This window comes from Eretmochelys imbricata, chromosome 5 (assembly GCF_965152235.1).
Source record: "Eretmochelys imbricata isolate rEreImb1 chromosome 5, rEreImb1.hap1, whole genome shotgun sequence".
NCBI classification, from domain to species: domain Eukaryota; kingdom Metazoa; phylum Chordata; order Testudines; family Cheloniidae; genus Eretmochelys; species Eretmochelys imbricata.
Genome location: NC_135576.1, coordinates 31,669,146 through 31,686,145, shown reverse-complemented (window position 1 = coordinate 31,686,145; position 17,000 = coordinate 31,669,146). Strand labels below are relative to the sequence as shown.

General features: G+C 40.7%; 1 protein-coding gene across 1 annotated transcript in view; it reads left to right on the top strand.

Moving 5' to 3' along the window:
• Positions 1 to 17,000, top strand: part of HCN1 (hyperpolarization activated cyclic nucleotide gated potassium channel 1) — a 330,402-nt gene that overhangs the window by 19,734 nt on the left and 293,668 nt on the right. Inside the window, exon 2 of the mRNA XM_077816267.1 lies at positions 5,274 to 5,697. Coding sequence (XP_077672393.1) covers positions 5,274 to 5,697 — 424 coding nt within the window. The remainder of the gene's footprint in view (positions 1 to 5,273; positions 5,698 to 17,000) is intronic.

Below are 17,000 nucleotides of genomic sequence, written 5' to 3'. Positions count from 1 at the left end.
AGAGTGGGGGGGGGAGAAAATAAAATAAACCTTTTATAGTGATAATCAAGGTGGGCCATTTCCAGCAGTTGACAAGAACGTGTGAGGAACAGTGGGGGGTGGTGGGGGGAAATAAACATGGGGAAATAGTTTTACTTTGTGTAATGACCCATCCACTCTCAGTCTCTATTCAAGCCTAAGTTAATTGTATCCAGTTTGCAAATTAATTCCAATTCAGCAGTCTCTCGTTGGAGTCTGTTTTTGAAGTGTTTTTGTTGAAGAATTGCAACTTTTAGGTCTGTAATCGAGTGACCAGAGAGCTTGACGTGTTCTCCGACTGGTATTTGCATGTTAAAATTCTTGACATCTGATTTGTGTCCATTCTTTTACATAGAGACTGGCCAGTTTGACCAATGTACATGGCAGAGGGGCATTGCTGGCACATGATGGCATTATCACATTGGTAGATGTGCAGGTGAACGAGCCTTTGATAGTTTGGCTGATGTGATTAGGCCCTATGATGGTGTCCCCTGAATAGATATATGGACACAGTTGGCAACGGGCTTTGTTGCAAGGATAGGTTCCTGGGTTAGTGGTTTTGTTGTATGGTGTGTGGTTGCTGGTGAGCATTTGCTTCAGGTTGGGGGGCTGTCTGTAAGCAAGGACTGGCCTGTCTCCCAAGATCTGTGAGAGTGATGGGTCGTCTTTCAGGATAGGTTGTAGATCCTTGATGATGCTTTGGAGAGGCTTTAGTTGGGGGCTGAAGGTGATGGCTAGTGGAGTTCTGTTATTTTCTTTGTTGGGCCTGTCCTGTAGTAGGTGACTTCTGGGTACTCTTCTGGCTCTGTCAATCTGTTTCTTCACTTGAGCAGGTGGGTATCGTAGTTGTAAGAATGCCTGATAGAGATCTTGTAGGTGTTTGTCTCTGTCTGAGGGGTTGGAGCAAATGCGGTTGTATCGTAGAGCTTGGCTGTAGACAATGGATTGTGTGGTGTGATCTGGGTGAAAGATGGAGGCATGTAGGTAGGAATAGCGGTCAGTAGGTTTCCGGTATAGGGTGGTGTTTATGTGACCATCGCTTATTAGCACTGTAGTGTCCAGGAAGTGGAGCTCTTGTGTGGACTGCTCCAGGCTGAGGTTGATGGTGGGATTGAAATTGTTGAAATCATGGTGGAATTCCTCAAGGGCTTCTTTTCCATGGGTCCAGATTATGAAGATGTCATCAATATAGCACAAGTAGAGTAGGGGCATTAGGGGACGAGAACTGAGGAAGCATTGTTCTAAGTCAGCCATAAAAATGTTGGCATACTGTGGGGCCATGCAGGTACCCATAGCAGCGCCACTGAATTGAAGGTATACATTGTCCACAAATGTGAAATAGTTATGGGTGAGGACAAAGTCACAAAGTTCAGCCACCAGGTTTACCGTGACATTATCGGGGATACTGTTCCTGATGGCTTGTAGTCCATCTTTGTGTGGAATGTTGGTGCAGAGGGCTTCTACATCCATAGTGGCTAGGATGGTGTTTTCAGGAAGATCACTGATGGAGTGTAGTTTCCTCAGAAAGTCAGTGGTGTCTCAAAGATAACTGGGAGTGCTGGTAGCGTAGGACCTGAGGATGGAGTCTACATAGCCAGACAATCCTGCTGTCAGGGTGCCAATGCCTGAGATGATGGGGCGTCCAGGATTTCCAGGTTTATGGATCTTGGGTAGCATGATAGAATACCCCAGGTCGGGGTTCCAGGGGTGTGTCTGTGCGGATTTGTTCTTGTCCTTTTTCAGGGAGTTTCTTGAGCAAATAGTGTAGTTTCTTTTGGTAACCCTCAGTGGGATCAGAGGGTAATGGCTTGTAGAAAGTGGTGTGGGAGAGCTGCCTAGCAGCCTCTTGTTCATATTCTGACCTATTCATGATGACGACAGCACCTCCTTTGTCAGCCTTTTTGATTATGATGTCAGAGTTGTTTCTGAAGCGGTGGATGGCATTGTGTTCTGGACGGCTGAGGTTATGGGGCAAGTGATGCTGCTTTTCCACAATTTCAGCCCATGCATGTCGGCGGAGGCATTCTATGTAGAAATCCAGTCTGTTGTTTGTGGAATAAAAAATATTCAGAACTTTGATACAATCCTATAGTCTAGCTTTTTGATCTTATTTTGTTCTATAAACTCTGATTTTGATATAACTTTTTGCTGACATTCAGTGCAAGGAAGAGCATAGTGGTCTGCATAATCACAATGTATAATTAATCCATTTATACATTGGATTGTTCTGGGATGAAATTTCTCCATTCAGCATTCTGGGTTTTGTCTGGTTGGTGTTTGGCTCGGTTCGTCTTAGTTATATAACTACTTCCTGTGGCTCTTAAACTTCCAGGTCAATTAGAAGACAAGCAATGGCTTATTTAGAAGTGAACCATGGACAAATGTGCTTGTGCTATGTGATTATTCTAGTTCTCTTCCAACAGTTTTCAGGATTTCTTGGCGATGTTCATAAATGCTCTCAAAGCAGTTAAATCACTTTGGGAGATAATTTTGTAGAAGTGATTGCAGGGATGGTAATTATGGGCTATAGCACTATTGTATGTGGAAGTAGAACAGCTTTCTCATCTATGCGGCAGTTTTAGCATGTCCAACAACCCTATTGTTGTATAAACTCAAGATCCTTTGTACTAGTCTTGATAATGGACTGTTACGCATTTACCCCAATGAGTGTGCACCCTACCAGCAGTGTTATCGAGATTGGATTGTTAATCAGATTGGAGCCACAAAATTTGTCTGGAAAAAATGGGAAAATTTTGTAAGTTTTGCTTTCACTCTTTTTTTGCAGCAAGGTTTCAAATGCACCAGAAAGAAATAAGAGTGCATGAAATAGATAGGGAATTACTTGCAAGAGTCTGTTCTGTGTGAATTTTTGCATTTCATTTTAAAGATATTTTGATAATAAAGACTAATCTCTTTTGACTTCTGTTGGAGCAAAGATTTTTAGTATATGGAATCTTTCTGGTTGCTCTATAGTGCATTTGCTAGTTGTTTTTAGTCCGTTGTGTAAGTAGTTACATCATTTGTCTTCTGCCTCTGTATAATGTATTAAATTAATAGGCAGCAAATTTAAAACAAACAAAAGGCAGTACTTCTTCACATAACACATGGTCAACCTGTTTAACTTGTTGCCATGGTATGTTGTGAAGGCCAAAAGTATAACTAGGTTAAAAGAAAGAATTAGATAAGTTCTTGGAGGATAGGTCCCACATCCCCATGCTCCAGTTGTCCCTACCATCCAACTGCCACAAGTTGGTACTGGATGACAGGGGATGGATTACTCAAAATTGCCCTCTTATGTACATTCCCTCTGGACCATCTTGCACTGGCCACTGTCACAGCCGGGATACTGGGTTAGATGGACCATTGATCTGACCCAGTATGGCTGTTCTTATGTTCCTTAAGAAGTGGTACTATTCCTTTCCAATTTCTGTCCCCTTTGTTACAAAGCCTACCTTCCCTTGAGTTGTGTCCATTGGGAAGTCATGCAGCTCTCTACTTAAAGTCCCAGCCTGAAGCCCTTCCATCCCCATCCCAATGGGTGCATGTTCTGTATGGCAGGTTACCAGCCTGACTCCCCATTTCTGCAGTAAACGTTAGAGATTTGAGACTGATACACTACAATCAGGGATAACGAGACAATTCAACAGTAGAATACCAAGGGAGGAAAAATCACTTTTGTAGTGGTAATAGGGGTGGCCCATTTCAAACAGTTGACAAGAAGGTGTGAGTAACAGTAGGGGGAAATTAGTATGGGGAAATTAGTTTTTGTAATGACCCATCCACTCCCAGTCTTTATTCAGGTCTAGTTTGATGGTGTCCAGTCTGCAAATTAATTCCAATTCGGCAGTTTCTTTTTGGAGTCTATTTTTGAAGTTTTTTGTTGAAGAATTGCCACTTTTAAATCTGTTATTGAGCGTCCAGGGAGATTGAAGTGTTCTCCTACTGGTTTTTGAATATTATAATTCCTGATATCAGATTTGTGTCCATTTATTCTTTTGCGTAGAGACTGTCCGGTTTGGCCAATGTACATGGCAGAGGGGCATTGCTGGCACATGATGGCATATATCACATTGGTAGATGTGCAGGTGAACCAGCCCCTCATGGTGTGGCTGACATGGTTAGGTTCTATGATGGTGTCCTTTGAATAGATATGCAGACAGAGTTGGCAAAATGTGACAGCTTCAACAGGAGAGATTGAGAACAACCCACATTAGAATATCCCAGTGTCCTGTGTTCCCTAACCGCCAGGATAAAGTTTATAAGGGAGGCTTCCTTCTTCTCTGCCCTGTCCCCAGGCCATTTTGTGATTATCACCTTACTTTGCTTTTTCATCAAAATGCCCAAAATTGAAAGGAAAATTTTCAAGTTGGATCAAAACAAAATGTTCCATTTTGACATTTCCAAAACTTTTCAGTCTGGCCAAAAGTATTAGATGAACTCCACATAAATTCATTCATGGTTTCTGGTTGACCAATGCTGTATTTTAGAGTGAATACATTATTTTCCAAAAGTATTTTTCCCAGCTCTACTATCCAAACATTTTAGTACCTTACAAAAGATAGTTTTGTTCAGGTTGAAAAAATGGGTGAAGATTTGGATGTTGTTGTTTGGGTTTTATTTTTGCTTCTGGGTTTACTGTTTTATTCCAGTGCAGTTATGGCATGGACATACTTAGTGTGTTATCTGCTAGATTTTGGGTTTTCATTTGGATGTAAGGCAAGAAAGAACTTCATTAGCTTGCTAAAGCATTCATGATTGATATCAGGCATCAGTACTTTTTATGTAAACATTCTGATAGGTTTTGACAGGAAGTCTGGGGACATCTACTGAATCACATATTCACCTTTCAGATATGCCATGGAGGGAATAAACTAATGTCTTGTCACAATCCTGCATTTATCCCAGATGCCAATCACCAGTAGGCAGATTGTGTAATGTTTATATAATGATTAGTCTTTGCAGTGATTGTGCATATTTCAAATGGCTAAAAAGAAAGAACTCTCATAGTCTTAATAGAATAAATAAAATACACAGAGAAGATAATATTCTATATGGGTCTCATTGTGTAGTCCTCTCTTAGGCAAAGCTGCCACTGATTTGTACATTGCCTACAGTGTGCCAGGTTCTTTACAGACAGATGCAAAGACAAGAACCTGGTCTCAAAGGGCTTACAGCATAGATACTCAACATTAAATTGATGTTTTTTATTTTATAATTTCATCAATAATTCTATTTGTTGTTTTTATTTCCTGTAGGTTTTACTGGGACTTAATAATGCTTATAATGATGGTTGGAAATCTTGTCATCATACCAGTTGGAATCACATTCTTTACAGAACAAACAACAACACCATGGATTATTTTCAATGTGGCATCAGACACTGTTTTTCTGTTGGACTTGATCATGAATTTTAGAACTGGGACGGTCAATGAAGATAGCTCTGAAATAATATTGGACCCCAAGGTCATCAAAATGAATTACTTAAAAAGCTGGTTTGTGGTTGACTTCATCTCATCAATACCAGTGGATTATATTTTTCTCATTGTAGAAAAAGGGATGGATTCAGAGGTTTACAAGACGGCTAGAGCTCTTCGCATTGTGAGATTTACAAAAATCCTCAGCCTGTTACGTTTATTACGACTTTCGAGATTAATTCGATACATACACCAGTGGGAGGAGGTAAGACATATATTTATATATCCATTCACTAAGATTCTATTCCTTTAAAAATGAAGAATTAGAACTCTTTAAAGAGCTATAGATAAACTGGGCATGGAGAATCATGAAATCTATGACTCGGATAAAGGCATTTTCACTGCCCATTTAGATTATTTACATAGGTTGAATATTTTGATTACTTACCTGGTTTAAAAATGGTGATTGCCACCATCTTGAGTTAGCTCCTTCTTACCTACCCACTTCCAAAAGTAATACTTTGGGGAATGATCTCATGCTATCTAGCAACTTGACAGAGGTTACATTTCCAGAGTTCCAGGAATGAATGGCATTCCCTAGTATTTGGCATGCCAGGAAATATTACCATGCCCAAGAAAAAGTATTTGGGAAGGGTTTCTGCACAAATAATTACAAATCAGTTATTTAGTTTCTTGCTTATCTCCATTTTTGAAATTGCAGACCATGAATGTTTTTGTTTTTGTTTTGTTTTGAAGTGTGTGGAGCTGCCAAAAGTAACAGTAAAATATAACTATTGACTGTTAAGACTTCTCATGGGTAAGAAACCTGAAGAAGGTTTTGTAACTAAAGAATATTTTTGTGAAATGAATGCTGTAAGATATTATGGTGCCTTTTCCATCTCATACGTTTATCAGCTGTATCCTTTTCAGTGCACTAGATTCTCCTGCTCCTTAAAAAATATAAACACTAATTTTGTCGATAATATCCAGCAAACAAATCAGTTTGTTAACAGCCTGACCCTGAGAGGTGTAGAGTACAGTATAAAACACTTGTTCAAGCCAGTGGTGATGGTTGGAAAACAGAAATCCCATGCAGATTGATGAGAACTGCCGATGCTCAGTACCAGTTAGAATTAGTCCCTGAATTTTCTTTGTGAAATCTGCTTAGTTTTGCCTTCTAGAATGACATGGTAGGTGATACAGTGTAGTTATTATTTAAATGTTAACAATATACTGTACTCTTATACTCAGTTTAGGTATGACAAGTGATTAAGAAACTCTTGCAGGCCTCCCATGAATCTGTGCTTTTACCTCTGCCGTGTTTTCTAGAGGGACATCCTTGAGAATTGTTTTCAATGACATTAATTTGGTTCAGATCAAAATGAGTTAATGACATGCTACAAACCATGGTGCCACAAATTAATAGTAAATTTACTAATTTCCAATTTATAAGCAAACACAATATTTTAAAATTAATATAACAGAAGTGAGATCTCAAATCCAATATAGGGACATAACGTTTGTACTCAAAGGTTTCTCTTCCAAAAGGTTTTGTTTCATCTCTGTTGGCCAATAAACTGGCACAAACAACATTCCTCCCCACCAAAAAAACCCAACAACAGAGAAATGAGTCCAAAGCAGAGATAATTGAGTAGATGCTCCATCTAGTTTACAGTGGGCAGCCATTGAGAATCCCCAGGGCAAACAAGCTCTCCCTTGGGCTGCCACGTCACTCCATCCTTGACTCCACTTGTGAATCCTCAGAAATGTTTTTGGGTTGACAATTTTTGTGCTTGTTGGGTTATAAGCAGTGGTAGTCCATTTCTCTGGGAATTTCTACAATGCCTTTCACCTTGATATCTGAGCACCACTAGGAAGACAGAAAAAGAATCCAAAACAAGCTATTCATATTAGTTTTTAAAAAACAAACATTTTGCTTTTTTTTAAAAAGGTCCCAATGACCTTAAAAATGTACAGATGTGTTAACAATGTGGACTAAATCAGAAATTGTCACCATAAGTATTGATGAATACATGAATGAAATTCATCCAATAAAAATATTTCTCTTCCCATTCTATGCGTTTTTTGACATTTTAGTAAAGTTCCTCATGGATTTTCATACTTTTCTTTCATGTCCTCTAATAGCATATTGCTATTTTAAATTTAGTTGAGTCTTTGACAGTATTCTACATGATTATCTCAGCTACAGATTATAGACTGTACATTAAGATATGATAATAGCTTAAAAGGAAACAAAAATAGTTTAAATGTAGGATGAGCTGTGCTTGAAAGACCATTAGCTGTATGATCCCTCAGAGTGATCAGTGCTCAGACCTTTGCTGGTATTTATTTACACTGCATTAAGAGCATGCATGCACATGCCTGACAGAGAACAATTAACTTTGTTGATGACACAAAATTAAAACCTGTTTCTCTGTATACAAATTAAAGGATTTGATCCTTTTTTCATATGGGCTGATGTGTGATTTTAAATGTAATTTAGAAAAATCTGAAATACTACATATTTGGATCAAGAATGGTGAATACTAGGCCAAAACCACCAGAAAGGCCATAAGTGATTCCTTATTTTAATAAACTGCCAACAGAATGCACTCAGGAAAACAGAGTAATAGACAAATTAGGTTGTATAATAACACTTATCCCACTGAGTTTCTTTTATAACCTAAGTTACAAAAGACAGGTTGGGATTCTTTGGGATATCCCCAGAACTCTAAGATGAATAGGCTGCAACTATAAGAGGATTTTTATTTGATATTTTTCACACAGGTTCACGTTCATTTTTACATAATTTAGTATCCAGCTGCCAATAGCCATATTCAGCAATTTTGAGGCAGTAATGTGTGTAATCTTGAAGATTTCCCTTTAACCATCATGAAGGAATGCAGCTGCAGCCTGCAGTATAGTTTATATAAATTCCAACTAGCTGTCATGGGGTGTCTCCTGAGGGTCCTTCAAGATTAAGTACAGGCCACAATACTGCAGGTCTCCTTCACCACCACCACCATGTTGTATTTTGCTGTTCCAGTAGGCTGCCACCTGTAGTGCTATTTACATATATTTACAAGCTAAGCAAAGCAAACTCCCCCACTTTTTTCTGGGGAATAGAATGGGGCTCGAAAAGCCAGCTCTGCTTTCCGCCAGCTCTCCCTCTTCTCAGGGCTTCCTTTCTCTCAGTTTATGTGCTCTCAGCTGCTGGGATTTCTTCCCCTTCTAATTAGTCCCTGAATAGTAGCTCTGCTGTGTTGATTGACCTTCCAATTAGGTCCCGATTAACCTATATTGGAGGGGATTTGAGTGACAGGATGCTGAGTCAGCTCCTGACTCATCACACACTGTCACAGGAGCATAGTTAATGTCAGCCCATGTTAGTAGTTAGACCGGGGTGGGCAAACCTTTTGGCCCAAGAGCCACATTTGGGTATGGAAATTGTATGGTGGGCCATGAATGCTCATGAAATTGGGGGTTGGGATGCGGGGGGGGTGAGGGCTCTGGCTGGGGTTGCGGGCTCTGGGGTGGGGCCAGAAATGAGAAGTTCAGGATGTGGGAGGGGGCTCTGGCCTGGGGAAAGGAGTTGGATTGTACGGGAGGGGGAGGGCTCCAGCTAGGGGTACGAGCTCTGGGGTGGGGCTGGAGATGAGGGGTTGGGGGTGCAGGAGGGTGCTCAAGGCTGGGACTGAGGGGTTCAGAGGATGGGAGTGGGATCAGGGCTGGGGCAGGGGGTTGAGGCACGGGAAGGGGTAAGGGGTGCAGGCTCCAGGCGATACTTATTTCAAGGAGCTCCTGCCTCTGGCTCCTATGCAGAGGCGTGGCCAGGCAGCAGGCACTGCCCCTGCAACTCCCATTGGCTGTGGTTGTTGGCCAATGGGAACTGTGAGGGCGGCGCTCGGGGTGGGGGCAGCGTGCGGAGCCCCCTGGCTGCCTCTACGTGTAGGAGTCAGAGAAGAGACATGCCACTGCTTCCAGGAGTCGCACGGAGCCACAGCACACGGGGAACGGGGCAAGGCCCCAACCCCGCACCCCGGTGGGAGCTCAAGGGCCGCATTAAAATGTCTGGAGGGCCAGATGCGGCCTCCGGGACGTAGTTTGCCCATCTCTGAGTTAGACTCTTGTTGGTCAATGAGTGGTGATGAGAGAAAACATTTAAACAAAGATGGAGTGGATAATTTGACAGGAATTCAATTCCTTTATTTATAAATTGTCATTAACCTAGACCTATTATTTTTTCACTCCGGCTAAAGTACCCTACACTTACAACCCAAACATCAATAAACAGATGATACCTTGTTAAATAAAACCACACAATTTTAAAGTAAGTAAATTTTTGGAAGAAAAGGGGGAATTAGTATGTAATTATTCTTTTCGCAAAAGACTCCTTTCCTCCTCTGACAGCTCAGCATAGACTTCCAAAAATATTAAATATAGAATACTGGACCAAATTTCCACCTAGTATAACATCACAGAATTCAAAGAATCAGACAGAAGAGACAATATTATGTGATTTAAGTGACTGATCACACACAGCACAGATATTGAATCATGGGAAGTGGATACTCAAATGCAGTTGTCAAAATGAATAGTTCAGAAGCAAACTGATAGAGGAAACTTGTTCACCTAAAATATTCATTGAATTTGAATTAACAAATTTAAAAACTATTATTTTTCATGGTAAAACTTCCAGTAGAAAATGGGGATATGTTGATCAAATTATTTACTTTTATAGGTCAAAGATCTATATGTGACTAATCAGCTATTCAAGAAAATTTTCTATCATCTTGAGGGAATGGACCATTAAGTAGGGAATAACTCATGTTACGGTTTACTTTTTTCTTTAAAATTCCTACTTTACTGACAGCACTTTCTATTCTTATTTTGAATCTGGTATATTACTCTTGAGTTTGTATTCAGCTATTTTGGTTGTATAAATTTCTTTCAAACTGCTGCTTTCTTCAGCAAGGTACTTCTAAAAACATGATTTGTAATAGACTTAGAGCAGGGATCCGCAACCTTTGGCACGCAGCCCGCTAGGGTGAGCCCCCTGGCGGGCCGGGCCGGTTTGTTTACCTGCCGCATCTGTGGGAAGCGGCGGCCAGCACATCCCTTGGCCCGCGTTGCTTCCTGCAGCCCCCATTGGCCTGGAATGGCAAACCGTGGCCAGTGGGAGTAGCAATCGGCCAAACCTGCTGATGTGGTAGGTAAACAAACTGGCCCGGCCTGCCAGGGGGCTTCCCTTGGTAGGCTGCGTGCCAAAGGTTGCTGATTCCGAACATAGAGATTGCTTTTTTCTATTGCTACTTGCAATTACAGAACAGGCATCAATAATACTGCTCCCTTGGCCTGAATGCTTAGCCAGTATTTGGGTCCTTTCAGGTTTGTTTCAGTTAGGAGGAGAAATTTGATGATGCAAGTCAGGTATATTTTTTGGTTTAGGACTGTTTATTTATTTTTTTTTAAAAAAGGTTATAAAATCGTGTTTCCCTGAATATAGTAGAAACAATATAAGGCAGTTTTTGCTTTCAGTTTCCAAGACTGCCCCTCCTGTCAGTTCTGTGCCCTGAGGAGCTCTGCCTCTCTGCTCCCCCTCAGCACCATGGCCGTGACTAGGGGCCTAGCAATTTCATGGTCCATGATTTCAGCTATTTAAATCTGAAATGTCATGGTATTGTAATTGTAGGGGTCCTGACCCAAAAAGGAGGTGTAGTGGGGTCATAAGGTTATTGTGGGGAGGGTTGCGGTACTGCTACCCGTATTTCTGTGCTGCTGCTGGCAGCGCTGCTGTCTTCAGAGCTGGGTGGCTGGAGAGCGGCGGCTGCTGGCCAGGAGCCCGACTCTGAAGGCAGCTTGTGCCAGCAGCAACGCAGAAGTAAGGGCCTGGTATGGTATTGCCACCCTTACTTCTGCGCTGCTGCCTTCAGAGCTGGGCCCTCGGTCAGCAGCCATCACTCTCCAGCTGCCCATTTCTAAAGGCAGCAGCGCAGAAGTAAGGGTGGCCCGGTATGGTGTTGCCACCTTTACTTCTGTGCTGCTGCTGGCAGGGCGCTGCCCTCAGAGCTGGGCGCCTGGCCAACGGCCGTCACTCTCTGGCCACCCAGCTCTGAAAACAGTGCAGAAGTAAGGGTGGAAATGCCATGACCCCCTCCTAAAATAACCTTGTGACCCCCTGCAAATCCTTGTTGAGTCGGAATCCCCAATTTGAGAAACACTGTTCTGTCCCATGAAATCTGTATAGTATAGGGTAAAAAGCACCGAAAAGACCAGATTTCTTGGTGGGGAGACCAGATTTCACAGTCTGTGATGCATTTTTCATGGCCATGAATTTGGTAGGGCTCTACTTATGAGTGCTTCGCTTGCTGTCTACTCACTTTTCTCCTGCTTTTCTTTCCTTAATGTGTCTAAGACTTGCCAAACAATCCTCTAGCCCCTGCATTTTCAGTGCGGGAGCCCACATTGCTAAGCTTCTGATCAGTTCTTGCCATGTGGTCCATTGACTTGGGAGGTGGCTTCTATTGTTTCCAGTGATCTGAGTACATAAAGAGGCTTAATCACCTTCCATTTAGCCAGAAAGAAAATTTCTTAGCGGACCCGCTGGCTTTTAACCATGTTTGTGATTTTCTGTAGGTCAAAGACCCACTTGATGGCTGGCACTAACATCTTCCAGACTAACAATAAATAAAACTGTACTCCTAGAAATGCACCATAAATCTATGTGATGTTGAAACACCTGATTATTTGGGATTTAAACACATTTTAAAATGGCTAGACAACTGCTAACTTCATCTGAGTAGGGATGGGCAAAGAAGGCTGTTTTGTAAAATTCAGTTACCAAAAGTAACTGTAAATTTAACTATAGCCAAAATCAAAATAAGGTATGGGTGATCTCTAGTTTTAATTTTACCCGAACTGCCCAACTTTAATGAGTCAAGAGGATTATAGATTTCAGTGCTGCCCTTTGCTAATGCTTACCTCTGAGCAAGTCAAAACTTCCCAGAAATGTCTTACTGTTTTTCTGTTTGCCATATTGTTGTAATAGCTGACTTTTACAAGCCACACAGTAATGAGTGCCCACATCTGAGACAATTCATGCTTGTAGCCTGCGAGAAGCATTCAGAAGAATGAAGAGAATTTATTTTGGCTGTCTTGATTTGGAGCAGTTTTCCCCCAAAACTCCTGAACGTTCAGGTAGCAGGCATCGCCAAAATTCACTTTTCATATTGGCATTTGGCTAGAAGGTATCAACCTTTTTTTAGTATGTGAACCTGACTATGATGGTGGCGTGACATACCAGGATACAATCCAGACTAATGAGTAGTTGTGTCACCCTTGCCCTGTAACATTGAATGCCCTTTACAATGTCTTGCTGCTGTAGTTTCCAACCTGGACTACTCACAAACAGCCTTCAGCATGTAAGTCACTCCCAGCTGTGACTCTATGTGTGCTGCAGCCAGCCAGCCAGTCCTTGACTCTCACCAGCCTTGGGTATGCTGCAGGGTGAGCCCACCATACCCTCAGTCCTGGATCTTCCCCCAGAAATGTATGTCCTGTATCACCCAGCCCTCTCCTGGATAGCTCAAACACAATAAATCCATTATTCTGTACACAACTTGTTACCCCAAATGGAGTTACCCAGACATTTCAACTTGAACACATTGGGTTAGATAAAACAATAAAACAACAAAGAGAGAGATTTTAAATGCATATAAGTAATGAGGCATAAAAGTCAGAAATAGTTACAAGCAAAATAAAGATAAAATGATAACTGGTGCCTAACTTAGACTATATTAGATTCAAAGCAAAGTTTTCTGACCACATACTTTCAAGCAGTCTTACTGACCAAACTCTTTCAGTCGGGACTGTTCCCCCAGAATCCAAAAGCTGCTTCCTTTGTCTCTTCAAGTGCAGTGAAAGCGATGGGCGGGGGGAAGAAAGGGGTGCCTTGGGGTTGTTTGTCCTCCTTTTTATAGTTTCAAGTCTCCCTCTTGGAAAACATTTCCAGCTGACACCCAGGAGACAAAAAGTCTATGTGGAAGGATATTCTCTGTTGATTTTTCCACCTGTATGAACTTCCTTTGTTTTCCCACACTGCTTGATGACACTGTTTACTACATACATGCAGATTAAAGCAAGTATACATTCATTCCTTCGTTTAGGACAGATTTGACTTCTGCATGGACAGGGCTGTGGGGGTTGGAACATGTGTAATAACATCATACAGGGGAATCTTATAACTTCACATACAATGTTGCCACACATACTTTACCAGGACAATACTGATTTTCAAATACCTTACAAGTCATACTTTTTGTACAAATATTATTACAATAGTGTGTAGGGTGTGAATACAGGGTGTATTCTGTCACAGATGGTTATCAATATCAGATTACTGTACTATCCTCTGCCTGGGGCTACCCCAAAAGACCATTTGGAAACTCCCGGTAGTGCACAGTGCAGAAGCCAGCTTGCTTAGCCTTGCTTAGCTGTGTTTCCTCTAGGGAAAGTATTTTTCTCATGTGCTGCAGTAACTGCCAGTTCACTTGTTGGTGCAAGTCACAGTGCTGGCACTCATTTGTAATTTGATTTTGAGTCTTGACAGACTCTCAAGAAGAGTCTTACAGCATTTGAAATCAGCTAAGGTACTTGATCATCAGTCTTGATCCTATAGAGCCAGAATCTGTTGACTTTCCGGTTATGTACAAAGTCCATCTCATTTCCCAGGCACTCATGGAGGGGCCGGGATAGTTCTAAGTGGGTAAAAGGGGGTTGTATTTATTAAACCAGATAGCTGGAAGAGCTAAGCAGAGTTTATAATATGCTTTTGGTTTATTTAATATGATTCACTTATGTTTTTAAATGCCACATGTGCTAGGAGTGAAAGAGTAGGCATATTTTAGAAATCCACATAAATTCATAAATAAAATATTGAATGTGATGGAATCCAAACGGTGACCAAATAACTGCACAATTTCTCTATGAATAATAATCAATCCTTGAATGCAAAGGTATGCAAATCTCAGCTCCTTTTCCAGTATGTTAAATTTTGCTCTTTTGTGGTTTAGAAGTCTAATTTATATCATCACATAAAAGTACACACAGTACGATATTCACTAAACTGCTAGTGTTCCAAATGAGACATGTTCATAATTTTTTCTTTTCCCTCAACCATTTACTCTTCTGTGGAACTGCCTATATTTTGCATATAATGGGATAAATTCTCTTCCAGTTACACCAGAACAACTCCATTGACTTCAGTGAAGTTACACTGGTCTAACCAACTGGAGAATTTAGTTTTGGAGCAGAAATGTGCACCCATGGTTTATGGAGGTACTATAATGTGCTTTGCTGTGAACTGTACTTTTTCAAATTCAGGAAAACCCACGTAACTGGAAAATAGAATTAGAAGCCTTATTAAATTTTGAACCAGGTGCGCCCCCCCCCCCCGATGAAATAACAGGTGTGGAAAAGGAACAACACCGTTTGGTTTTATAACCGGTAATTAATAAAATGCTGGCAAGACCATAAAATGCTTGTTTTTATGTTTTTGCCCTTTATGATACTGATCTATGCATAATCACTGATGTGAGGGGAAAAAAACCTCCTTTTACTCCACAGAATGAAAATGTTCAATATGAGTTATTGCTAGAGTAAGGTTACTTCCATAATCTTTTACTCTGCATTGTGATTATTTGAACTGGGCCTCCTGTAATTTATATTTTGTGTGTGTGTGTTCGTATAAGTATGCTATATTGTCTTCTCTGGCAGCTCAGCCACAGAGGAGAAGGTCCTAATAGTACAAGCAGCTATGGGAGTTTTCCTTTAGCTCAAATGGTAGATGCCTCTGTTTTGGCAATGAAGGATGAGGGTTCCAGTAGTGCTTTTTCCTCTCTGAATATGTGTGACTGTGAGATTTATGTCGTAATATTGTCCCTTTGTCTGCAGTCATGGATTCATTACACTGCCTCTCTTTATCTTACCTATAGTAGCTTTCTCAGTCATTCCTATCAATCTTCTTTGCAAATAATCAGAACTACGTCTTCCTGGATTTGAAAATGAAATGCAACCCAAACTTTAAAAAAAGATCATTTAAATTAACGATGTTATTCATCTCTTTTGGACCATTGTGCAGATGATTGCCTAATTGTAGTGAGTGATCCCACACTTGCTGTGATTCTTCCTGAAACCTACATGGATAGTCTTGACTGCAGATTTGAAGGAGATCCTCTCATTCCTTCTCTAACCAAGGCTTGTAGTACAGATAGCCTACTCAGCACTGCTCTTTGCAAGCCTTTTGTAGGAAGTTTAGGCTTTAATGTTAAAAAATGTATGTAGAATGACTTTCATTAAAAGGGTAATGTATGCAATGTATGCAAAATAGATACCAAAAAAGTTTAAGTTAAGGTTCTAAGTTAAACAGGAAGGTACATTGTGGCAATGCAAAAAAATTATCATACTTTAGAGTTGCAGAGGTTCTCAAAAAGAAAAGGAGTACTTGTGGCATCTCTCTGGTCACCCCATTACAGACCTAAAAGTGGCAATTCTTCAACAAAAAAACTTCAAAAACAGACTCCAACGAGAGACTGCTGAATTGGAATTAATTTGCAAACTGGATACAATTAATTTAGGCTTGAATAGAGACTGGGAGTGGGTGGGTCATTACACAAAGTAAAACTATTTCCCCATGTTTATTTCCACCCCCCCCCCCCCCACACACACACTGTTCCTCAGACGTTCTTGTCAACTGCTGGAAATGGCCCACTTTGATTATCACTACAAAAGGTTTTCTCCCCCCTCCCCCCCGCTCTCCTGCTGGTAATAGCTCATCTTAAGTGATCACTCTCCTTACAGTGTGTATGGTAACACCCATTGTTTCATGTTCTCTATGTATATAAATCTCCCCACTGTATTTTCCACTGAATGCATCCGATGAAGTGAGCTGTAGCTCACAAAAGCTTATGCTCAAATAAATTGGTTAGTCTCTAAGGTGCCACAAGTACTCCTTTTCTTTTTGCGGATACAGACTAACATGGCTGCTACTCTGAAACCTGTCATTATGCAAGGGGTTCTCAAAGTGGCGGTTGGGACCAGGCTGGATTTGATTTAAATCAATCATTATTTAAATCACTAGTCAGGAAGACTCGATTTAATCATGGATTTCTACATACAAGCACATTCTTGTTGGTTGTTATAACCTTAATACATATTCTTCACAACTCAGAGATGTAGGTTTCATTTTTAAAGGTACACACTATGCATTTTAAAGTAATTTATTTTGAAAACTTTTCAGATTAGTTTTACAGCTATATCAGAAAATGAATGATTGTTTGGTTATTTCTCTTACGAAAGCTAATTGAAGCAGATATTTATGAAGTCACTGGGAGGTGAACTATCTCCAATTCAACAGGTTAATCATTAACATTTGGAGGATTTTCTTGCCATGCTGTATTACGAAGAGAACATCACCAGACAGACATTTAAATTGTTCTGTATTCTAGATTTTTTTCTTCAACAGCAAACATATAATATTTTAACAAAAAAAGCATATGAATTTTTGAATTT